Consider the following 26,308-nt stretch of genomic DNA (forward strand, 5'->3'; position numbering starts at 1 on the left):
ATGCCTATGGAATATAGGAAGAGCAGATCAGCACAGGGTCAAATACAATCTTTTTAAGTGCATGCTCATTATCGCACATGATGAACCACAGCCCTTTCCTCAGGGCAGTAGTGACGTTAGTATGATAGAATTCAAAATTTAGTTTGCAGATGAGAACGTGGAGTCGCACAGTCGTGTTCTGGAATTAAACAAAGGAAATTATATAGGCATGAGGACAGATCTGGCATGAATAGACTGGGCAGGAAGGCACTGTCTGACAGTGGATGAGACATGACAGATGTTTAAGGAGCTGCTAAAATCCTCACAACTAATATATATCCCACTGAAAAAGATGGTAAGGGGGGAGTAAAAAACATTTAAAGCTTAACAAGGAGATCAAGGATAATATAAGGTCAAAAACTACGGTATACCATATTGCCACGGCCAGTGGCAGGACGGAAGATTGGGAAACTTTCAAACAAAGAAATACTAAAAAATTAATAAGAGATGCTTATTACAAAACAAAACCAGCAAAAAATATCAAAAAAGAGATAGCAAATGCTTCTACAAGTATATAAAAGGAAAGAAAGAGTCTCTAATGTGAACGTTGGCCCCTTGGAAGATGAAACCGGAGAGTTAATAATGGGGAACACTGATGACAGAAATGTTGAATCAATACTTTGCCTCAGTTTTCACGGTGGAAGACAATAGTACCATTCCTATTGGAATGAACAAGTGAGAGGCAATAGATAAGGCAGAATTTAGAACAATCAACATTGATAGGGAAAGGTACTAAGCAAACTAAGGATTGCGGACAGACAAGTCCCCTGGGCCTGATGGCCTACATCCTAGGGTATTAAAAGGAAGGGACGGAGGAGATAGTTGATCCATCGGTTCCAAAATTTCCTGGACATGGGAAAGGTTCCAATGGATTGGAAAATGGTTTAATATAATGCCCTTATTCAAAAAGGGAGGGAGGTATAATATGGGAAATCAGTTAGTTTAAGGTATGTTGTTAGGCAAGTATTAGAAACATGCAAGGAAGCAATATCAGGACATTTGGCAAGTCAAAATGCTGTCCAGAGTTGGCACGGTTTTGAGGGGAAATCATGTTTGACTAATTTGCTAGAGTTTTTCAAAGTAATACCAAGTGAATAATGGGGACGCAGTAGATATAAATTATCTGGACTTCCAAAAGGCGCTTGATAAGGTGCCACACAAAAGGTTAATTCACAAGGTTGGATCATATGGGATTAGGAGTAATTTATTAGCCTGGATTGATTACTGCCTGACTGAGAGAAGACAGAGTCGGGATAAATGTTTTTTTCTTCTGGATGGCAGCATGTAACTAGAGGGTGCCACAGGATTAAGTCCGTGGACCCTAGCTATTTACAATCCACATTAACAACTTGGATACAGAGTTAGAAGGCTCTATAGCCAAATTTACAGATGACAAAAATTGGCAGGATGGTAAATTGCAATGAGGAACTAAGAACCTTAAAAATAGATATAGATAGATTAGGACAGTAGGCCAAAATGTGGCAGATGGAGTTTAATGTGGATAAGTGCATGGTCATTCATTTGGGTTGAAAAAATGGGAGAGCAACCTATTATCTTAATGGGGATAGACTTCGAGGTGCTCTGGTGCAGAGGAATCTAGGTGTATTCATTTACGAGTCACAGAAAACTAGCATGCAGGTACAGCAAATCATTAGGAAAGTGAATAGAATGCTGGCTTTTAAAGGTAAGGGAATAGAATATAAAGATAAGGAAGAATTGTTGTATCTATACAAGGTATATGCGAGACCGCACCTGGGAATATTGTGCACAGTTTTGGTCCCCTTATTTGGGGAAAGATGTAGTGGCATTGGAAGCACTTCAGAAGAGATTCACTAGATTGACCCCAGAGATGAGGGGTTTGTGTTATGAAGAGATTGAACAGTTTAGACCTCTACTCTTTGGAATTTAGAAGAATGAGGGGACATCAAATGGAGGTATTCAAGATGATAAAAAGGTGTGGATAAAATAGACATGGAGAGGATTCTCTCTGTTGTGGGGCATTCTAGGATGAGAGGTCATCGTCTCAGGATAAGGGGTAGCAAATTTAAAATAAAGTTGAGGAGAAACTACTTCTCCCAAAAGGGTTGTAAATCTGTGGAATTTGCTATCCTAAAGTGTGGTGAATGCTGGGACAGTGAGTAAATTTGAGACATTAGACAGATATTTAATTGGAAATGAGTTGAAGGGATATGGAGAGAAGGCAGGAAACTGGGGGTGAGGAGCATAACAGCCATGATCGAATGATGGAGCAGACTCAATGGGCCAATGGCTTAATTCTGCTTCTAAATCATTTGAAATTACGGATGTGCACAATCATGTTCAAAATGTTGGCTTGCAGAATATAGGCTAGGCAGGTTATTACTTGTGCAGACTTCAGAATATATATTCCTCTTTCTCTTGGATTTCTTACATTGTAATTAATTTTGACAGAGGAAACAGTACAGCCTACTCCCGTGCCCTCACTAAAGCCAGTCTGATATCAAAGATGAAAAGAGAGAAAAGCCTGTTTTCATCTCACAATTCCCTGCCACGAGTGTGTTCAGGAGATTAGGGTGCAATGTATCAAATTTAATCACAAGTTTATGGTAAATATTCTCATAAGAGTGGCATAAGCCAATGTATGGTTTATCCCATGTCTATCCATTGAAGCTGGTTAACCATACATCTTCTGTAACAGAAGTGTTCAAGACAATATCTAATCTGTGTGGCCTAAGTGCATACAATTTCCCCAGGCACATTATATAATAACATTTTCATTAATTTGCAGACACGTCAAATTGCTAACATGAATAAATTCTCATGATGTGATGTAGGATTTATCTACTCATTAGGCAGTTGCAGTAAGACCTACAAGATGTCAGTCAAAATAAACAGCATGAAATACAAGAGAAAATGCATCTCCAAAGCTCAGCAGACAGGCTATAATTTGGATAATCCTTCACGTTCAGCCATCATTGTTATAAACATTAGCTTGCAAATCCTGTGTAGACCTGTTTCCACAACTAGTGTTTGCAGTATTCAGTAGGACAATTTTACTTGCTTGAGCTTCAGAGTGTCTGGGAACATTCCTATCACATACCAGGTGGTGTCTGAAACAGGCATAGAAATGCTCATATACGAAAACTTACCTGTTGTGACCTCTGAATGGCAGCATCGATTGCTTCAACTTTCTGTGTTACAGTGTTGCTCACAGTTTTGTAGCGCTCATTGGCTTCTGCCACCTGGCGATCGAGACCCTCTCGTGCTCTCCATGGCACTAGTTCTAGTAATGCATTGCTCACTTCATTCACAGTGTCTAGAACTAGCCGGTATTCCATCACCTCCTTCTTCAACTCCTGATTGTTAAGAATGAGTTGAATATTCAGTTAAGCACCATTATCTGCTGTCTTTAACCAAATGTCAGAACAATAAAATCTGAGCATAAAATACTACTCCCATTCTCCTAATGCATGACTGTTCTGCTCACCTTCTGTCTCTCATGAACCTGTGGAATCTGTTCTCCAATTGGTGACTGTGGAGTACCTGCAGCAAGCTCAGCCTCTACCAGATCAAGCCAGCCACACAGTTCCTCATTAAAAGCCTGAAATTTTGTGGCAAGTTGCAAAACTTGCTCTAATGTTTTCAGCGCCCGGGAACTGGTAGTAGTAATTTCTGCATAACGGATCTTGATACCATCTAACTTCTCCTGAATTATAATCACTTCTTCACCTGAAGAAACAAATATCAAAGAAAATATTATGTAATAAATAAAGAAATAGGAAGATACAAAATTCAATGTACTGATTAAGATGTTAACTTTGTTAACATCGTCATTTTAATACTGTCCTCTAAAGGACATCTAGCAGCTGGTCATCAACATGAAAAAAACTTCAAACAATTTTTACTCAAAGATTTGTTCTGCTTTCTATTCCCAAAAAGGAAGAAAACCTCCAGTTGAAGCATTTTAAAATTTCAACTTTTTACAAAAAAAAAATCAATAATGGGAATTTTGCTCCATTTGTTGGACTTTCCACACACCATTTGACAGCTCTAATATTAATTTATCTAACTTATTGATTTTAGAGAATGTTTCAAACCTACATCTCAGGATTGATTACATGTTTAAAAAGTGGTCTGTTACTACAAAATAAACAACAATAATTTTTAAAAACATTAATGTGACGTGGGCTGTCATTGGCAAGGCCAGTATTTGTTGTCCATTCCTGATAGCCCTTTCAATGAGTGACTTGCTAGGCCCTTTCAAGGGGTTTTAAGTTTAATGTTATTTGCTTTTCTTGGGTGATTTAGGTAGGGAGTGACTTTTCTTTAAACTACACTTTCTTAGAAATAATGGTGGATACACAAAAATTATTGCTAAAAGTATGACAATGGCCTAGTCTGATAACAGTACAATTTCAAGATATTTTATGTTTATATGATTGTTACAAATAACAAGGATTTTCCCCAGTGTGTAAATAGTGGAGTGGGGCTGGGGGAAAGGTAGCTGAGAATGCAACAGGTAGATGAAGGTGGGGGAGAAGGTGATAGGTTGGAGAGGAGGGTGGAGTGGATAGATGGGAAAGACGATGGACAGGTCAGGAGGGCGTGCCCAGTTGGAGGCTTGGGACTGGGATAAGGTGGGGGGGGGGGGGGGGGGGGGGGGAGGGGAATGAGGAAACTGGTGAAATCCACATTAATTCCGTGTGGTTGCAAGGTCCCATAGTGGAAGAGGAGGCGTTCCTCCTCCAGGCATCAGGTGGTTAGGATTTGGCAACGGAGGAGGCCCAGGACCTGAATGTCCTTGGTGGAGTGGGATGAGGAGTTAAAGTGTTCAGCCACGGGGCTGTGGGGTTGGTTGGTGAGGGTGTCCCAGAGATGTTCCCTGAAACGATTCGCAAGTTGGCGTCCAGTTTCCCTGATGTAGAGGAGAGTGCATCTGGTGCAATAAATACAGTAGATGACATTTGAAGAGGTACAGGTAAATTTTTGTCAGATGTGAAAGGATCCTTTGGGGCCTTGGTCAGAGGTGAGGGGGGAGGTGTAAGCGCAGGTCTTGCATTCTCTGTGGGGCAGAGGAAGGTGCCAAATGTGCGGTGAGGGCTGGTGGGAGTTGGGGTGCGCGGGGCTGCATCTGACAAGGGTGTCACAGAGGGAATTGTCACTCCGAAATGCTGATAGGAGTGGGGAGGGAAATATATCCCTACTGGTGGGGTCTGTCTGTTTGTAGGTGGCGGAGGATGATGCAATGTATGTGGAGGTTGGTGGTGTGGAAGGTGAGGAACGGGGGATTCTGTCCTTGTTGCATCAGGAGTAGTGGGGTTCAAGGACAGAGGTGCAGGAAGTGGAGGAGATGCACTGGAGGTCATCGTCAACCATGTGGGAGGGGAAGTTGCGGTCTTTGAAGAGGGATGCCATCTGGGTTTTTCTGTGGGTGGAACTGGTCACCCTGGTAACAGGTGTGGCGGAGATGGAGGAATTGGCAATAAGGGATAGGGTTTTTACAGGAGGCAGGGTAAAAGGTGGTGTCGTTCAGGTAGCTGTGCGAGTCGGTGGGTTTGTAATAGATGTCTGTAGTTTGTCGGTTGCTCGAGATGGAGATGGATCCGCATCCACTGCAACTGTTCCCAGGATGACCAATTCCACCACAGAAAATCCCAGATGGCCTCCTTCTTCAAAGACCGCAATTTCCCCTCCCACGTGGTCAACAATGCCCTCCAGTGCATCTCCTGCACTTCCTGCACCTCTACCCTTGAACCCTACTTCTTCCAATACAAAAGAAAAGACAGAACGCCCGGTCCTCACCTTCCACCCACCAAACTCCGGATACATTGCAGCATCCTCTGCCATTTCTGCCACTTACAAACAGACCCCGCTACTAGGAATATATTTCCCTCTCCACCCCATCAGCATTTCAGAGGCCATTCCCTCCACGACTCCCTTGTCACCTTCTCCCCCACCTCCATCTACCTATTGCATTCTCAGCTACCTTTCCCCCAATCCGAATTCCCCTCCCATTTATCTCCCAGCCCCCTGACCCACAAACCTCATTCCTGAAGAGCAGCTTATGCCCAAAACATTGATTCTCCTGCTCCTTGGATGCTGCCTGACCTGTAGTTTTCTAGGACTACACTCTCGATTAATTATATCAGCCAATGATTCTGTAAATGTCTATATTAAGACTTTATTAGAAAAGAACTCCACAACAAAGAATAGGTCAAATAATCAATTCTTCCATGAGTGATAAACTATATCAATAAAAACAAAGTATTTAATATTGCTCTCCATTTTTACGTCTCTACAACACGCAGTGATAAATTTAGTCTTAAAAGGATTCAATATCAGTGAAGGATACATTATATTTTCCTTTATGTTCTATGAACTTCTCAATAAAATCATATTTCTAAAGTTAGGCTAATTACATGATTTATAAGGAAGAAATTAATGTGAAGAAACTGTATCTCAAAATCAAATAACATCCTCACAAGACTATGGCCATTTTACACTTTCTCTGGAGCTGCGTGTGTTTTATGAATTATAAAGAGTCAATTTGCTTTACAAAGTCAGAGAAAAACTATTATTTTGGGATTGTACTTGTCAAAAACACTTTTTTTTAAAAAAAGAAATGAGAGGCAATGACTAGTGACTGATTTAAAAAAAAGTATCATCTTGGATAATACAATTTCTTATCATGTTCATATCATTTTATACAGAAATTACATGTAAATGATTGATAACTTTGCTTGTGTGCAAAACTGGATTTTTCTTCCCCCATCACTGGGACAATGATAAATCACAACAAGAGAAAAAGCTAGCCATCAAAACCTATCCCATCATCCACCTACTCAGACTCCCCAGTCTTTTCGCCATCTTTGAATTAGAATTAGAATTCCTACAGTGTGGAAACAGACCCTTTGGCCCAACAAATCCACAATGACTTATTTCCCTACCCTATATTTACCCCTGACTAATAACTACACTATAGATAATTTAGCATGGACAATTCACCTGACCTGCACATCTTTGGATGTGGGGGGAAACCATGCAGACACAGGGAGAATGTGCAAACTCCACACAGACAGTTACTCAAGGTTGGAATTGAACCCAGGTCCCTGGCGCCGAGAGGCAGCAGTGCTGACCACTGAGACACCGTGCTGCCCCTTAAAAACCAGGACTTAACAGATGCCATGGCTGCCCACTTCTGAGTTCTGGCACTGCTGAGACTGCTAGAGATGCTGGCCAATCTGACTGGTGGTGCTATCAGTGGCATAACTTTCTCTCATTGAGGGCAGAAGTCCCACTCTCACCTACTTAAGACTGCAGGATTGCATTGTTTCAGGAGTCTTTTGGCATCTGACATTTCTTCCCTGTTTGCCTCCAATCCACCCTCACTTCCCTGTAAAATTTAGCCCATGGAGGTTAGATAAAACATTCTTTTGAAGAAAACAATTTGTTTTAAACATTGTCCATGTTTAAGGATGTTTCAGTTGTTTTATGTGTTTACGGTAGTGTTAAGAATGTCAACCAATTCAGAACAGTGCAGTAGCAGAGTATAAGTGTCCCCTAAAGTTGCGAGTGATTAGATTACTTACAGTGTGGAAACAGGCCCTTTGGCCCAACAAGTCCACACCGATACTCCAAAGAGCAACCAACCCAGACCCATTCCCCTACATTTACCCTGACTAATGCACCTAACACTACGGGCAATTCACTACGGGCAATTTAGCATGGCCAATTCACCTAACCTGCACATTTTTGTACTGTGGAAGGAAACCAAAGCACCCAGAGGAAACCCATGCAGACACTGGGAGAATGTGCAAACACCGCACAGCTTGAGTGCAGAAGATAACACCCACATTTCCCACATGTTTTCAATTTCATATATGGCATTAATGGGGTCTTGGATACAATAAAATAAAATAACGTGCATGCTATCACTTCTGCCAGTAAGACATCATTTTGCAGCTAATCGAACAGCAAGACTGTAAAGTAGGCTTATGCCGGAATCCTTGGCTAGGAATCACCATGCAATCAATACCAAAACATCAAAATTTTATAAAATAAGTTTATATCTGATAGCAATGACAGCTTTGAATTTCAGTGCCCAATGTGATAGATGAAGTTTTGTTTAAAGATACCTGCTTTAACTTGAAGACAAATCATTTAAAAACTTTCTTTCAGTTGCAGAATATTTATCAACATGTTTTTAGAATGCACATTTTAACTCATTCACTACTAAGGACAGCATTGGGCTTTGTTCCAACTCCAATTCTTGATGCCAGGAAGCTGGCAGATGGTGTCTTTATGCACGGTGTACAATTGATGCTGGGCTTCGGTAAGTAACAACACAATGACAAGTCAGAACAATGAATTCAAAGCCTTGATTAAAAGTTTACAACTTACTCCTGAAAAAACACATCATTTATTGTACAATCTTGCTCATGCTGGAAATTAGTACCTGCTCGTCTTAAAATGTTGTTAGCAGATCAATATCAAGGTCAAAAATAAAAAGAAAGTTTGGAGTATTGGTGAGAAGTTACCTGTAGTTTGTTTAAGTAGGGCCTGTCCATTTTTAATGGCTTGATCTACATTCTTCTTCCGGGATATAATGTCATCATTCAAAGCCTATAAAGAGATCATCGTAGCTGCTTAATAAAAGGATGGCGAGGTTTCTACGGAAACATCATTCCTGCTTCTCATGACTTTAATGCTGAGAGATCCAAAAAGGACTCAATCTGAATCATAGCCAAATGCAAGAAACATTACAGAGCAGCTGTCTTGACCAGTGCTGAGACTTAGTGTGAAATGAGCAGCAATTCTTTAGAATGACTCATTAGAACATGTGCTTCCACATATTCCTCAAATCTAGTTACAATCAAAACATTTTTCTAGGCCAGCATTAGATTATGCTGGTTATAGCATTGCTGCTTTATGAATTATATTATTTAAAAGCCAAACATGTGAAATTTAAAATTAAACAGCTGACTTCTAAAACTTATAAGTGCAATTAACATAACAGCAAAAATTTGATGGATCTGTTTTTAGAAAATCTATTTGTCCAGAGTTAAATCAAAATACTAAATGATTGAAGATTCACTTCTCAAATCTTGGTCTTAAAACATTAACTTGTTTTTGTTTAATCTTATTATTCCATTCTACTGTAATTACATAGCCACCTAGCACTTACAAAACAAACAGATCAACTGGCTCAAAAGGTTGATGCCAGTATTCACAGCAATGCTGAATTAAATGCTTATGCCAAACGTGTATTAAACATGCTTATTCTGAGTTTTGGTAATTAAATATGAAAGTATTGTGGTTGAAGTAACTTCTAAATATAATATTCCTATTTAAATCAAATAAAACAGAACCATAAAATTGTATAGGGCCAACTTAGTTGTGGTATTTTAGACTCCAATTTAAATATATGGGATTTTGGCTACATGAATCGGATTCAAAACTTCAAGTTATTTTAAAACATTTAGTTGCAACTCAATATGTCAAGACAAATGGGAAATCTAATATTGGAGAATAAGATAAATTCAACAACATAGCGGAAGGCAAACATTTAGGATATTAATATTGAGCCGTTATATGTAAGAATTTATAAAGTAGTGTGATTGGTAACATACGTGGGACAAGTTATTTTCATTGCATCTTTTATGATTCTTCTAGAAAATCTTGAAACAAAATGTTAAACGCAACCAAAAAGTTACATTTGAACCAATATAAAATGAATCAATTAAAATTAGAATGAATATTAAACAAACACAAAATTGATAAAGTATATATGTAAAAATTAAGAGAATAGATGAGAAAAAAAATGAAATACCAGTTGTTCTGTGTGTTGTTTATGCAGGATGTCAGATTTGTAATCTTTGACGGTCACCAGACTGAGCTTGTCCTGAATGTCAGCCAGCCAATTCAACACCTCTACCTCCTCCTCTCCAAAGATCTTGGCGTTGGCAAGGGCTTGCTGGAGCATGTCTGCCTTTCGGCTGCACCTGTCCCTAATCTCCCTATACTGAGTCTGGATAGACTCCAATTTGTCCTCTACCATCTCCTGGTCTGCTTTAGCACTTAAGGTCATAAGAAACTGGCCGACATCGACAGCCTGCTTGATGGTCTGGCTTTGGTTTGTGATGTCGTCCTCCAAGGCCTGAACCAAGGATAAAATTATAGCATAAAGAAACAAGATCATGAATTGAAAATTGAAAAATCAAAAAGGAAAAGAAATTAATGTATCAAAATAAACTTCAACAAAAAACTTACACCTTCTATTGCATCTTTCAAACAACTAAACTTTATAAGGAGTTACAAAAAGGAGGGGTGACAAAAGACCAGAAAGGACCATATTAATCTGGATCATAAATCATTCATACAAGATCAAGTGGTAGAAGCATTAGGTTATAAATCGAACATAGCCATTTTTATCCAGACACATTTACTGAACTAATTGCAAAGATAGTATTTAGTGCAGCTTATTGTGTCTGGTGCAAAAATTGTGACAAACAGACCATGCAAAAAAAAACGCAATGCAAGTTCAAAGCAAAGTCTAAAATGTTTTGAAGTTGAAAGCAACCAGAATAATAAATGAACAGTCTTGGTGCTTATTTAAAGCAAACATCTGCAAAGCTATTTCTTCTTAATCTAGGAATGCAGTAAACATTTCAACACTTCAATATTGTTTTCTGTCTGTAGCATTCCTACATCAATAAGGTATAATTAAAAACATATTATACATAAACACACAATCACTTCAACAGTCACGAGAATAGAATTGAGATTGGCCAACATACGGCACAGAGATTCTTTATAAATTTGCAAATCAGGATACTTTCATTTCATTAACATGGACTGAATTATGTCCAAAAAGGTTAGACAACTGTGCATTTAGAAACACAATCTGTATGCAACAAAAAGTGCACTCATACCTTTACACCTCTCACTAATGTCATCAACCATTATCGTCTATCCTTATATATCAGAGATGACCAGAGCTGTGAAGTTCCATTAAACCGCCTAAGGATATTTGTTCATTAACAGTCAACATTAAGTGAGAAATCATAGAAGACTGATCTTTAACAGTCTTTCACATTATGCAAAACAAAAGTTCATCACAGATGCTGAACAAAACTGCCTTTTTTATTTGACCACAATTAATTAGCACAGCAGAGTTAGGCTAACTAAAAATGCAATTCAGTTGCAAATATGTTCTCCAGAGAGCCGGTTTATCCAGTGAATGGCTGAGTCATACAAACCAGGAAGTTGCAGCTATTTTTTTGCTTGAAATTAGTAGTCTCATCCAGGATAGTAATAGGAAACTTGGTTCAAGTGGAAAGAAATCAAGCAGCATGAATCCTGCTGTGGTTCTGTTCGCTGAGCTGGAAGTTTTTGTTGCAAACGTTTCGTCCCCTGTCTAGGTAACATTCTCAGTGCTTGGGAGCCTCCCGTGAAGCGCTTCTCTGGTGTTTCCTCCGGCATTTATAGTGGCCTGTTCCTGCCGCTTCCGGTTGTCAGTTTCAGCTGTCCGCTGTAGTGGCCGGTATATTGGGTCCAGGTCGATGTGTTTGTTGATGGAGTTTGTGGATGAGTGCCATGCTTCTAGGAATTCCCTGGCTGTTCTTTGTTTGGCTTGCCCTATAATGGTAGTGTTGTCCCAGTCGAATTCATGTTGCTTGTCGTCTGCGTGTGTGGCTACTAGGGATAGCTTGTCATGTCGTTTCGTGGCTAGTTGGTGTTCATGGATGCGGATCGTTAGCTGAATTCCTGTTTGTCCTATATAGTGTTTTGTGCAGTCCTTGCATGGGATTTTGTACACTACATTAGTTTTGCTCATGCTGGGTATCGGGCCCTTCGTTCTGGTGAGTTGTTGTCCGAGTGTGGCTGTTGGTTTGTGTGCTGTTATAAGTCCTAGTGGTCGCAGTAGTCTGGCTGATAGTTCAGAGATGTTCTTGATGTATGGTACCATACTCACCAGAACGAAGGACCCGATACCCAGCATGAGCAAAACTAATGTAGTGTACAAAATCCCTATACCGGCCACTACAGCGGACAGCTGAAACTGACAACCGGAAGCGGCAGGGACAGGCCACTATAAATGCCGGAGGAAACACCAGAGAAGCACTTCACAGGAGGCTCCCAAGCACTGAAGATGTCACCTAGACAGGGGACGAAACGTTTGCAACAAAGACTTCCAGCTCGGCGAACAGAACCACAGCAACCAGCACCCGAGCTACAAATCTTCTCACAAACTTTGAGCATGAATCCTGTTTGAAGTTCACACGTATGGGTGTTGAACAATGACAGAATTGCCTTGATTGAAAAGTGCCCTTGGTAAAATACTTTCAACAATATTAATACAGGAATAAAAGCCACTGTGGCAAGACATTCAAATACACCTTATCCCAATAAAACCAAATAATATCCCAATGGAATCTTATCCCAATAAAAACTCAATGCCTTCAGAGGAGGGGCAAAAAACTAACAATTTATAAAATGGGAAGAAACTCACGATTTTTTGACAGCAGCACAATCCTTATTTAAAGCTAGGGTTGGATAGGGTTGAAAGATCTTCATAAGTCGCAAATGGTTAAATTTTTTTAAAAATAAATTGTATAAATATACCTCAAATGGACATAAAAATAAAAGATTCTCACAATAAGATTTTTTTTGAAATACTGGGCAAATTTACATCACTTATTAAGGAAGTGTGTAGGAATTGAATTGAGACAAAGTGATTTATGTAAATGTGAAGGTTAGTTACAAATCAGAATGAGAGATGCATCTGTATGCATACACAAAATGTTCTTGCTAGGGCTAAGTCCAATTGATTCTGATTTTAGTTCAAATCAACAAATTAGATTTTAGCTTGCCCTTAACAAAAGTAGTAGCTCTTCATTCAACTGAATGGCATTGTGAAAACTTGGCTTGCTACCAACCTATCTTCTCTTTCTAGTGTTTCCTTGACATCCATTAAAAACTGAAATTTGAAAACGTCTGAACTCTTGTCAGCCAAAACAAAAGGAAGCTTGTTTTCCTTTTTCATAACCATCACAGCATTTGACAAGTTTTGTTAAGGGAGGGGATGGGGACAAAAAGATGGTTGTGTTGGATTTCCATTCCAACATTTTGTTTATCTACAACCAAAAGAGGGGCTCTTGTACATTTCTGCAAATCATTCCAAAGCAATGTGTCATTTTACACTGCAGATACATGGTACCTTCTCCTTCCTTAGGAGATGGGTTTTGGAATATATTGAAGGACTGCATAGTGAAGACAGTTTGCAGTTAAAAGTCAAACCACAACTTTAGCACTAATTCTGGTGCACTTCGTAACATAAGAATACATAAATTAATATGACAGCAAGAAAAGAGACTAAAAATTAAGAATTTTACAACATGTCATTCAGTTACAACTGACTCAGTGTGAAGAAATTATACCTTGGAATAATGCCACTTACCTTATGGCGTGTAATTTGCTGCTGAATTTTAGAAGTTTGAGTTCCTACAGGTTCAGAGTTTGCCAACTTCTTCTCCTTGCTGGTCAGCCACTCATTCAGAGGTTCTACTGTCTCATGGAACTGCTTTGCAATGATTAAAATATTCTCTAACTGGCTCTGCCTGTGTTAAAATATGAAGAAAGACAAAGTATTATAGCAGTGCAAATATTTATACAAACAGCATTAAATTATCCAGGTTGACTGCATTCAATTAAACTAAATCCTAATATTTAATTTACTCTGGTTTAGAGAGAACATAAGCTCGTAGCACATTCTTGAGTACAATTTAAGTTTAGCAACCTAATCAAACTCATGAAAGCATCAACATAAAAACTACATTTTGCATAAGTATATTAATATACACCTGTCTTTGCAGCACATAATCATAATAGACAGTGCAATAAACAGCTAGTGCGAATATTTGATTGGGACAAACTGAAATAGAAGATTGTGCAAATGCTTAGCCACATTGACTACTGAGATTTACAACTTCACATGGAATTTGTCACTTTACCATTTTCCTGTTGCTTACAGCATTGATATGTTAATTAATTCACTTATTCTGAACACTGTCAAATTATTAAGAGCATCTGGACAAAGAATGAGAGTTAATTCATCCTATTTTTGTTGCTGCATATTTGCCAAACTCCACAATACTCAAGATGTCTGTCAGATTGTCAAATGATTAAGGCAGATATCCATGCATATTTTTCAAATGGATTCAGAGTATTTTCTGAACTTCCAATTTCTTTTAATGCAAAAAAATTTTTATAGTTAACATTCCGAGGACAAGCCTTTAGATAAATGGAAAATTTGGATTTGTATGATCTACAGTTCAAATGTTCAAATATAATAACTTTAGTTACTAAGTGTAGTGAAATCTCCATTGGAGCATTTGAACAATGATTTTGACCACTGAATGACAGTGATTAGATGCACATTTACTTTGTCTGCCAGGATCAAATATACAACACACTTCACTGCACAACCATGGATTTAGAAGAATTAATTCAATTGTATGGAAAGGAACTTATAAATGATGTAAAATTATACTTATTCAAATCTACCTTCTTCATATCAATGCAGAGATATCTCTTTTCAAATGCCTACACAGCAGTGTGTTTTCTTTTAAGTAGATGTGCATTTAGATTTATCTCCAAGCTGGCACTCAGACCTTGTGCCCTAAATAGAATTGCAGAGTAGGATTGAGGAAATAGTTCTGTGCTAGTACATTCTTTCTTGCAGGAACAATTGGCATTCTTTCCAATGCCTACACACTTGACTACAGTGCAGTGACATAAATAGATCTATAAACTTAAAATGGAGTAAAAACTATTAACTTAAGTTTGCTTTAAGTTGTAAATTCAGTTGACAGTGGCTCTCTACACAGCTGCACGTGCACGTTTCCTGAACTTTAACACTACAATCAAGTTTTATAAGCCCTACGGATGTCACAATAAAAAGGTTTTTCACATTGCTTTGGTGCTGTAAAATCTCACCATTAGTTCACACATAGTCCTCATGTGCTTACAAATGGACACGAGGTTTTGTTGAATTCATATGTTGCAAATATATGGTCTATCTTTTACATATTTTCTGTTCCATTTTCATACATTTGTTAATGAGGACTGCAACCTGGAATCTGCTCCTGCTTCCAAACCTTTCCTTTCTTTAGGTGTACAAATGCAATTTAAATTATTTTCAAAATATTATAGTTTTGCTAAGCTTATTTTGATGTTTGCTTTTTCCTCCCTTTATAGCTTTGAAAATGCAGTATTTACTCAAAGTTACAAAAGTAGTTGAAAAATCACAATCCATTAAAACAAAAGCTTAAAACATGCAATCTGTTTCAGTTTTGATTTCAAGCTCGGCAGAGTTGACAAAGAATGGTGGGAACTTCTAATTCCAGAAAAGTTACACTTCTTTTGACAATATTGTTTGAAAAACATTTTTATTTATTTGTAAAACAAAACATGATTTTGTCTCTTCCCACATGAATATGGAAAGGCCACATACCTTGCAATGGCCTTGCTGAGCAAACTGTCCCATCTCTCCCTCAGGCTCTGTAGTTGTTTTTGTATCTTCTCTTTTTCAGCTGTTTCTGCTGATTCTGCTATCCTTTCTCCTTCTGCTTCAATAATTTCCACTGTTGATTTGCGATCATCTAGTAGTCTTTGCAGCAGCTGGGCAAAAACAAATTACAGTTGCCAAGTTCCTTTAGACTTAAATCTAATTTCTTTGTGAAACGATGTTGCAAAGTAACTGCCCGGAGAGGCTGTTACGCATTCCTGACTCCTTTATGCTTTCCATATTCTTCGCAAGATACTATGGAAACATTGTCCAACCATTCAGCTATTTTGTTCTCCTGATTTTTATTGAATGCTTGCATGTCGAGAGAAAAATGAGTCCATAGTGCTCAAAGTTATCATCTTGTGATATGACGGGATGCAAATTAAGTGAAATAGTTACATCGTCTGTCTCTTACTAACATAGCTGTTGACCCTTTTAATGGATTGAAACACAGACTGGGTGACCATTTTGCCGAACAGCTCTGCTCTCTCCATAAAAATGATCCCAAGTTTCCAGTTGCCTGCTAGTTCAACACACTACCATGTTCCCATGCCAACGTTTCAGTCTCAGGCCTGCTACGGGGCTCCACTGAAGCTCAATGCAAGCTGAGGAAAATCTCATCTTTCATCTAGGTATCTTACAGCCCTCAGGACACAGAGTTTAATAATTTCCTTCCATATTCATCACCCACTTCTGTACCCCCAGGTTTGGTTGTGTATAGGGTGTATCCAACACAGCCAATCCATTTTCAACTATTCTCAATTCCTGTTATCATCTAATCAGTATCTAATTCCACCAGCAATCCCTTTGTCAGCTTACCCCTTTCCCCCCCTCTGTGGGTACAGTATTCATCCTTTTGTCTCCTAACCCCATTCCCTGTCATCAGCATAAATGTCATTTCCAATTTACTTTTAGTTCTGGAGTCACTGGATTCAAAACATTAACTTTGTTTTCCTCTGCACAGATGCTGCCAGATCTGTTGATTTTCTCTTACACTTTGTTTTTGTTTCAGACTTCCAGTATCCGCAGTTCTTTGTTTTATTATGGCTGTTTACTTGCCCTGTTCTCTTCTATAGACTGGAAAAATAGGGGAAAGATAAATATGAGAATTAAATTAAATGCACTCTCAGAAGATGCCTGGAAGAATTAAAAGCTGTGCCAATACTACCAGTTTGGAAAGAGATCTGTTTCTCGAAGGTTCTCTTACGGTGGTTAGTCTTCCAGCCAAGCTTAATTTTAACTGAGTTCCCAGGTACGCTTATCACAGACAGATCTGACCCCCTCACAGGGCATTCCCAGACTCTCAGCTTTATCAACTGTATAATGCAGGATCAACTTCTATCGTGAAAAAAGATTCCAGCAAGGTATACAGGAGAAAATATCTTTGATGCTGAACCCCAAATGTAAAAGTTACAGTGTTTGATGTGTTAGTTCGTTTTGCAACTAAAATGTTGCGAACTGTATTATATTACACCACACTACAAAGAGGCAGACAATTAGGAATGGTCCAGCTTATATCATAAAAAATTAAGCTCTACAATGCCAGGATAGCTTAAGATCATACACTATATGGATAATATGTAAAATTGTTTAACCTTAGAATTCAGCTCTTTGCAAAAAAAAATCCTAATATAAATATAGCCTAAAGAATTACATATTGTTTTGATTGTTTGTCAACATATGTAACTCTGTATTCAGGACTAAAGGAGTTTAAGAGTACGTTGTGCGTTTCACCTGTCTTAGCTACATTGATCCAATTATCAAGCTAACATAATATATTACCATAATTAGATGATTAAACATCCAAAAATCCTGAAAAATAAACCAACAAATGGAATCCTTCTATTGGCAATGATCAGTGGCCCAAAATAATGGAATTACTATATAGCCTGATCAATTTTAGCCCAGTAATTAAGGAAATATTCTTTGAAACATTAAAGTGACATTAATACCAGCATAAACACTTGCAAACAATGGGTACTGTTATTTCACAAAATATATCCAAATGAACATTCTTGTGAGTACACTGAAACATAATTAAGTTATTCTGAGGAAAAGACTAAAGTAATGATAAGCTGATCCAGGAGTTAATTCAACTGAAACCACTTGAGCTGTTACTGTAACAGGATTACCAAGGCAATAGTTCAGCAATAAGAGAAAGGTGTACATTATCTGAAAGGTGAACCTTTATACCAAAAATTCTTGGAACTGCATTCATTTTGAAGGTGAATCATATAAATAAACAAATTATAACTCTTCAGTTAATTATCAATTTCACCTTAAAACTCTGCTGGTCCATTTGCACAGCTTGAGCTGTTAACAGAATAAAACTTTCAACTTTGTTCAAAATTTCAAGTGAATTGTTCCAGTCTATTAAAAACATTGCTTTTGTTAAAGGTTGTTTCACAAATCCCCCTTTGCTTTGGAGGAGAAGGGATGAATTATGTGCCACTTTCCTCAATCTCGTAACATGAGAGGCATTTCAAGTCTTTATTTTGTATATGTGCAAAGAAACCTTTGCCAAGCACTTTCTTGGAGACAGGGCTCTTTAAAAGATGGAAAACTGGCATTGAGACAAATTTTATTTTACCAATGAACTGGAGGAAAGAATAGTGATTTGCACTATTCAGACTTGGCATTAATTCAGTGGATGGCCATTTGTTCATCTCTGCACATGGAACAAATGTCTCTTTATAATCCAATTCCTGGAGATGAAAAATGCAGTGCAGTATTCTAAACTTTTGATCCATGTCTCAAATTTTATCCTATTATATGGCTTTTCAAATAAAATCTGCCATTATTCTAGCCTGTCTATTGCAAAAGAGAATCCAAATGTATTGCTTTGCTTCTACAGTGCAAAATACCTTCTGTTCTTGAATTTGTGCCTTCACCACTTTGTATTCAGCTGATGGAGGCTTCTGATTAGCGATCAGTTCTTCAGTATCTGTAAGCCAGCTCAACAAAGGCTCCAAAGCGTCCTGGAATTTTCCACGGTGTAACAGTGCTTCTTGCAATTGGGAAATACGCTCTGCCACCTTGAAAAAGAACAATTTTTTAAAAACAATTCTAATTTAGGGTTTTCCTCCACAGATACAAGATTTGTAGAGGAGAATGAGAACAACCAAGCTGAAGAGAGAAGAGCGGAGGAAAGATAGAGAAAGGAACAAGTAGTGATAAAGACGCAAGTGTGGGTGGGCAATGGAGGCCAGAGAGGGATGGGAGTGTGTAGGGGTGGAAGGCCAGAGATGGGTGAAAGAGAGAGCAGAGGCAGAAGGGAGGGCTGAGAAAGAACCATGGACAAAAAAGCAGAGAATGGGCTAGGGAGAAATGGCAGAGATGTGCAGGTGGTGGTGGCAGTGAGGGGCAGGGTGAAGGTATTCTGGAAGGAGAAGGAGAAGGTAGAGGAAGAGAAGGGACATCAGGTCAAGGGGATTTGAAGACAGGGAGGCTCCACTAACATGGAAGATCGATTCACTGTCTGCAATACCACAAATAATTATCTGGGAAATTAAATAGCATGACTGTCAATGGATTTAAACTAGGAAATGAACCATGATAAATGCTCTATATTTTGCTTTTCATCCAATATAGTCACCCAAGTTCTTTTCAATCAAAATCCTAAATATATTATATTTTAACCACATGAACCAAAATATTGAGTTTAAATAGCATTTATTTCCCTTTTCCAGAAAATTTTGTCACATTACGAGACTAACACCACATACAGAAATTGCTCAATTAGGTTATTGTTTTTGTCAGTCCAGATAATGAATAACTGTTGGCTTCTCAATTCGAAGTGGTATGATAGCTTGAATCCAAGTCTGCCATCATTCACTATTTTGTGCACATACACTTAGAATAAAAATTCTGGATTGCTATCAGGACTGAGAATCAGTGGAAACTGAAGCTAATTTCTTTCTTTTTTCATTCAGAGTCTAGGTCAGTTCTTAGTTCTCATCACTAAATGTCTTGTGAGAAGTGGGCGGTGAGCTGCCTTGAGCTACTGAATTTGATGTGGTGTAGTTACATACTTAAAGTGCTGTTATGAAGGATTTTATCCTAGTGACATTGAAAGAATGGCAACACAGTTTTAATTCAAGATGCGTCAGCTGGCATAGAATTTGCAGATCCTGGTATTCTTGTGCATCCACTGCTCGTTCTTTTAGGTGGCCGAGGTTGCAGTTTGGAAGATATTGTTGCAGCACCCTAGGTGAGGTGTTGTAGTGCATCTTGTAGTTTTTTTTTTCTTTATTCTTGGAAGGATGTGCACAGCGTCAAACCAGTTAGGCTCTCTATGACATTTCAGAGGGCAATTAGAAATCAAACATATTCCGGAGTCTCTAGAATCTCATGGAGGCCAGGTAAGGATGGCAGATTTCCTTCCCTAAAGAGCATTAGTGAACCAAGTGAGTTTTTCCAACAATCAACAATAGTTATGTGGCCACAGAGCTGTATCTAGGGAAATGTGATGTCCCAGGGCAAATCACACTGTGCAGCTACCCCAGTAACCATCCCATAGGGCAATCCTTAGGGAATTTCCATGAAATGTCTTTGAAAGGTCACAACTAGCCACTCTTACCTATTCAAAAGGTCACCCCCCCAACCTGACATCTGGCTCCTCTTGGGTGTCTATGGTCCCCAAGAGGAACTCAAAAGTGGGTCCCTGGCCCCCAAACCCTCCCCCCACCAACCCAAAACCTGAACTCAATAGCATTGTCAATAACTCCTTACATCACTATGAAGGACAAGGGCAGGAGATGGGAGCACCACCAGGTGCAAATAATCCTCTAAGCCACTCACCATCCTGACTTGGATATACTATTATTTCTTCATGGTTATTGGTCAAAATCCTGGAATTGCTTCTCTAATGGTGTTGCGGGTAGATTTAGAACATGTGGACTGCAGCAGTTCAAAAACTTTATCATCACCTTCTGAAGGACAATGAAGTACAACGAAGGACAGGCAATAAATGGTGGCCAGTCAGCAACGCTTACGTCCCACAAATGAATTTTAAAAAAAAAAAGCTGGATTTTGTCTTGTTCTTGTGAAGAGGACATTTTGGGCGTGCCTCTACATTGGCAGGCAGATGCCAGTACGATATTGGAACATCTTAGTTAAGGGCAGCGTAAGCCTTTAATATGATTGCTGGAATATTTTGGGGTCAATAATTTTTGTTGTGTCCAGTGGCTTCAGTTGTTTCTTGATATCACAGATTTAACTGAATCAGCTGAAGACTGGCACCTGTGACACAGAGCCTCAGCAATGGGTCAACCTCTAGGAACTGTCCTTTCTTATAAAATACCATGCAAGGACTGTACAAACACTACATTGGACAAACAGGCAGAAAACTAGCCACCAGGATACATGAACACCAACTAGCCACAAAAAGACATGACTCTCTAGTATCCTCACATACGATGTTACCTAGTAAGGTAATGAAACGTCTGGAAATGAACCTTTCAGCTCAGCGAGCAAACCTACATCCAAAACCTCAACCTGAGCTACAAATTTTCTCAAAACTCGCAGAGCCAGATCTCATCTGTTGGTTGTGTGATCGCTTAGCCCCAAACAACACAAGCCACTGCCCTGTGTTACAGTTTCACCTCATTGTTAGGTGTGCCTGGCTTGCCCTTTTGCACAATCTATATCAAAAAGGATGGTTGTACAGTCATAGACATAGAGTCATATAACACAGAAATAGACCCTTCAGTCCAATTTGTCTGAGCTGACCAGACATCCCAATCTGACCTAGTCCCATTTGTCAGCATTTGGACCACATCCCTTTAAACCGTTTCTATTCATGCACCCATCCAGATGCCTTTTAAATATTATACCCACCTCCACCACTTCTGTACGCAGCTTGTTCCATATACAAGCTTCAGTGAAAAAAAACCTGTCTTTTAGGTATTTTTTTAAACATCTTTCCCCTCTCATCTTAAGCCTATGTCTTCTAGCTTTGGTCTTCCCTATCCTGAGAAAAAGACCTTGGTTAAACACCCTGCCCATACCTCTCATGAGTTTATAAATATCTATAAGGTCAGCCCTCAGTCTCTGATGCTCCAGGAACAAAGAGCCGATTCAGCCTCTCCCTACAATTTAAATCCTTTAGTCCTGCCTGAAATAACTCCACAAAGGCTGGTTATCCTGTCACCATGTCACTCTTTATTTACACGTGCATAGTACTTGACTGGTTTGCCCTCCTCAGACTCTGAGGGGATAGAACGTCTGACTCTCCTGTTTATAAATCGGTCAGCCCCAATTAGGGAACTCATACTCAAATGATCAGGAAAAAAAACACAAGTTGCTGGAAAAGCTCAGCTGGTTTAGCAGCATCTGTGAAAAGAAATCAGAGTTGATGTTTCAGGTCGAGTGACCCTTCCTCAGAATGCATATTCTATGATGTCCACCTGACTGATCTTATTACAATCACTATACTGGCAACATTTTTGTAAATTTTTTCTGCATCCTCTCAGGTTTGACAATATCCTTCGTAAAGAAGGGTGACCAGAATTGTATGCAGTACTCAAAGTGGCTTTAATGTCCAGTACAGCCGCAACATGAAGTCCCAACTCCTATAGTCAATGTTCTGACCAATGATAGCAAGCATGCTAAACACCTCCTGCACCATCTTGTCTGCCTGCAACTTCACTTTCAAGGAACTATGCACCTGCATCCTCAAGTCTCTTTGTTTGGATTCTCCAGAGTTATGGCAAAGGTAGAATGGTACATGTGCTGGATCACAAGGTTGCAGATGCTGTTGCTACTGATGGCACCAAGTCTCTTGGACACTAATTTCTGAGTTGTTAAATTTGTTTTAATTTAGCCCATTTAATACAATGGAAGCACCGTTCAACAAGGTGGAGAGTATTCTCAATCTAAATTACTTCAATGCTGCCCTAGATAAGCTGAGATACCGAGACACAGGCTGGTGATTAATATTGGATTGTTTTCATCTGGACAGATTTGTTTGGTTTATCAGAAGATACAATATGACTGGTCTCTTAAAGTTGGTGTATTGGTTTCTACAACATTCATTTGAAAACAAATGATTGCACTTCAAAGTAATTCATTGGTATTGAAGTGCTTTGGTGTACTTTACAAAACATGACATGGCATTATAGAAGTGCAGGTGTTTTTTTAAAAAACCATTTACTTAACTTCTTAAATGTTGCAAGTGTTAAACTATCCTGTGAGGCCAGCATCCCAATTTTAAGGGTTGAACCTTTATTTTTTGTACTGATTATTGATTAAACAAACTTGGAATGTACAAAGCACACAAAAATTTGAATTAATCTTTCTTTAGCCTTAATAATTCTTATATATCTACAAAAAAAAGTAGTTTCTTTTCCATAGCAATGAAGAACTAACCTTTTTATTGAGTGTGTTCCATCTGGTGTTTGTCTCATCAAGATCATGTTCAAGTCCTTGGGTGTTGGCATTCTTTGCAGCACTCTGAATAAGACCCTGCCCCACTGCATTAGCCTGCTGAAGTTTGTAATGAATGGGATCCACCTGAACTTTCTGGAATGTCTAAACCAAAAGAAGAATAATGAGAAAAAAAAAAATCAGTCAACAATACTGGTCACCTTGAAATAATGCTATTTTGCGTAGGAATGGCATCACCACCATGTGTCCCCACACAAAACCAGTATACAATTAAAATCATTAATTAGATATACAAATACACATTTTGGAATGTCATACTAGGTTGAAAACTGTAAGAAGATTGAATCATAGTTTACATCAAACTAAATTGCCTCAAGTCTTCAGATCTCTCACAATATAAAACACATCTGTTAGCATACTTCCCATCAGTTGGAGCCAATTAAAACTGATACCATTGAATTCCAATATTAGACAATATAACTTAACCTTATGACATCTGACCATGAACAAATACTTTGGCATTTCCTTCAATTTTCGAATAGTGAGTTTTTTTTTGTATGATAGACTCAGTAGTCAAAAGAATTAAAGCAGCACAGTTCCCTGATATTTTCTGCTTTTTTGCCAAATGAAAAAACTTCCAACCGTAGGTTTTGGTAAAATTATGAAATTGTATTGGGTAGCTATTTATCACCACCCAATGTAATTCTCTACTATGCTCAAATTCTAACCAACCTAACTTAAGCACTGTTAAAAAGGTTTCTTTCATTTTTATTTGCAGCTCAACAGATAATTCTACAACTACTACGTTCTCTACTACTACATAGTGAGAGAAATTAAGGCATTAGTTCAACAAACTGTCTCTGGAATACATAAAAAGCTGACCTGATTTGACCTAATTCTCTCAATGGGTACAAAAACTAAGCAAAAAAACTTTGTCAAACAGAGTATTAATTTTTTATGGTCCCGAAGGTGACAAGCTGAAACACCTACAGATGCCCAACTGTTTTAAGAGGGTTGGCACTGACATGGCAGTGTCATTACTCAGTTTTGTTACTTATTCAGAATGCCATGGAATAGGAAAAACATGAAATAAGTTAGGAGACAGATTGTTCCACAATAGAAATGTCTATAGCACGTGAAACTGGTGTTTGAAATCGAATCTCCTGGTATTAGAAATCTGCACTTAAGTTATTTTACTTTTGCATATTGTAGCAAGTATTAGCATTGTCATCGAAGCCCCGAGCTTAACGTACTTTTGTTTTTTACATTAAAATGCACTGGATTGTACAAGATAGGCACAGAGTTGGAATGGAGACCATAAGATATAGGAACAGAAGCAAGCCATTCAGACCACTGAGTCTGCTCCATCATTCAATGAGATCACAGTTGATAATGACAATCCAACTTCACTTTCCTGCATTTTCTCCACAATCTTTGATTTCATTACTGATTAAAAATCTCAGTCTTGAATATGACTTCAAGAGCTGTAATTTGCTATTGCTCAAGTACATGAAAAATTACAAATTAATGCATTTCTAGGTATTGCTTACAAATAGTCTCTTTCAGTGTTGGGAATAAGTGAAAATGCTACTTGTTTGGTTTAAATCTCTAGTCATATAGGTGCAGAGTCCCTACTTCCAGGCTAGAAGGTGGGTTCAAGCATCACCTCTTCTGGAAGTGTGCCATAATGTGTCAAATTATTTTTTAAAAAAGTGGCCGACCACGGTTGTGTATCTTGCCTAATTGTGGATTATCTGGCTCCACAGACTGATTTGCAAAGCATCCGAAATAAAAGTGTGCAAGAATTGATGTTAAAGATGATGAAATTCAAAGCATTTTTTTTCATTTATCCAAAGACAGAATAACTTGTCAACAACTTAAATTATGCATGTTAACAAACAACTGTTGTGGTTCTGTTTGCCGAGCTGGGAATTTGTGTTGCAGACGTTTCGTCCCCTGTCTAGGTGACATCCTCAGTGCTTGGGAGCCTCCTGTGAAGCGCTTCTGTGGTGTTTCCTCCGGCATTTATAGTGGTTTGTCTCTGCTGCTTCTGGTTGTCAGTTCCAGCTGTCCGTTGCAGTGGCCGGTATATTAGGTCCAGTTCGATGTGCTTATTGATTGAATCTGTGGATGAGTGCCATGCCTCTAGTAATTCCCTGGCTGTTCTCTGTTTGGCTTGTCCTATAATAGTAGTGTTGTCCCATGCGAACTCATGTTGCTTGTCATCTGCGTGTGGGGCACGGAATGAGGACATGCCACAACCCAAAGGACTAGCCACGTTACCATACATCAAGAATGTTTCTGAACTGACAGCCAGATTACTATGAGCACTAGGACTCATAACAGCACACAAACCAACAGCCACTCTCAGACAACTCACCAGGACAAAGGACCCGATACCCAGCATGAGCAAAACCAACGTAGTGTACAAAATCCCATGCAAGGACTGCACAAAACACTACATAGGAGAAACAGGAAGTCAGCTAACGATCCGCATCCACGAACATCAACTAGCCATGAAACGACACGACCAGCTATCCTTAGTAACCAGGAATGGTTTTGTAACTAAATTAACAGTGGAAATATTCCAACAGCTTTCATGATTGTATTTGGTGAATTTTGAATGTAAAAAACAGAAGCTAGTAAAGCCCAAGGGCTTAGCTGACAAGTGTTATTAACATGGCTTTACTTTTGCACATTGTAGATAAGTTCCATTTTCTAATATAGTACTGATTTCAAACATATACGTTTCATGCACTGTAGACATTTCTAATGTACACATTGCAGCTGATGATCGAAAAAAAATCAACTGAAGTAACTATGGCATGTGAATGATAATTGATTTAAGTGGAAATAGCCTTTAAGCATTGAGGTGGTCAAGGAGCAAATAGAAAGGAACAATTTCGCAGTCCACATTATACATTAACTCATTTTGGGATAATCAAGAGAAATGCGACAGAACTTCAAAGTTGAAAAGACTGAAAAAAATTACATTGAATTTGTAACCATTGGGAGGGTAATGGCTATTCAGAAGCCTTAAAAGCCATGGGCTATTGAGAACTTCCTGTTTGGACAATGAAGATACAGTGATGTTAATGCCTGGTGTTGGTCAGTCTTTTTTTTAAAACTTTAATTGTATAAAATAATAAAAATCTGCTTTGAAAGAGTCTCAAGTGCAAATAACCATCTCGCAATAGCAAAATCAATGAAATTATTACGGAGTTCCTGACCTGGGTCAGCAGATGCATTAAACAGAAAATCCACAGGATGAGCTTATTAACATGTATCAGGATGCCAGAGGAGGTCAAGGGTTTTCTGCAGTGGCTGATTCACCAC

General features: G+C 38.7%; 1 protein-coding gene across 24 annotated transcripts in view; it reads right to left on the bottom strand.

Moving 5' to 3' along the window:
* macf1a (microtubule actin crosslinking factor 1a) overlaps positions 1-26,308 on the bottom strand; it is a 604,319-nt gene that overhangs the window by 97,284 nt on the left and 480,727 nt on the right. For 20 of the 24 annotated variants that reach the window (XM_043717779.1, XM_043717772.1, XM_043717785.1 and 17 more), the window contains 8 exons: positions 22,955-23,116; positions 18,451-18,621; positions 15,533-15,699; positions 13,478-13,637; positions 9,848-10,174; positions 8,556-8,640; positions 3,506-3,747; positions 3,168-3,374 (listed from right to left, as the gene is read on the bottom strand). In XM_043717779.1, coding sequence (XP_043573714.1) covers positions 3,168-3,374; positions 3,506-3,747; positions 8,556-8,640; positions 9,848-10,174; positions 13,478-13,637; positions 15,533-15,699; positions 18,451-18,621; positions 22,955-23,116 — 1,521 coding nt within the window. The remainder of the gene's footprint in view (positions 1-3,167; positions 3,375-3,505; positions 3,748-8,555; positions 8,641-9,847; positions 10,175-13,477; positions 13,638-15,532; positions 15,700-18,450; positions 18,622-22,954; positions 23,117-26,308) is intronic. The other 4 variants (XM_043717780.1, XM_043717784.1, XM_043717776.1 and 1 more) reach the window with 1 other exon arrangement.

Source organism: Chiloscyllium plagiosum, chromosome 27 (assembly GCF_004010195.1).
Source record: "Chiloscyllium plagiosum isolate BGI_BamShark_2017 chromosome 27, ASM401019v2, whole genome shotgun sequence".
NCBI classification, from domain to species: domain Eukaryota; kingdom Metazoa; phylum Chordata; class Chondrichthyes; order Orectolobiformes; family Hemiscylliidae; genus Chiloscyllium; species Chiloscyllium plagiosum.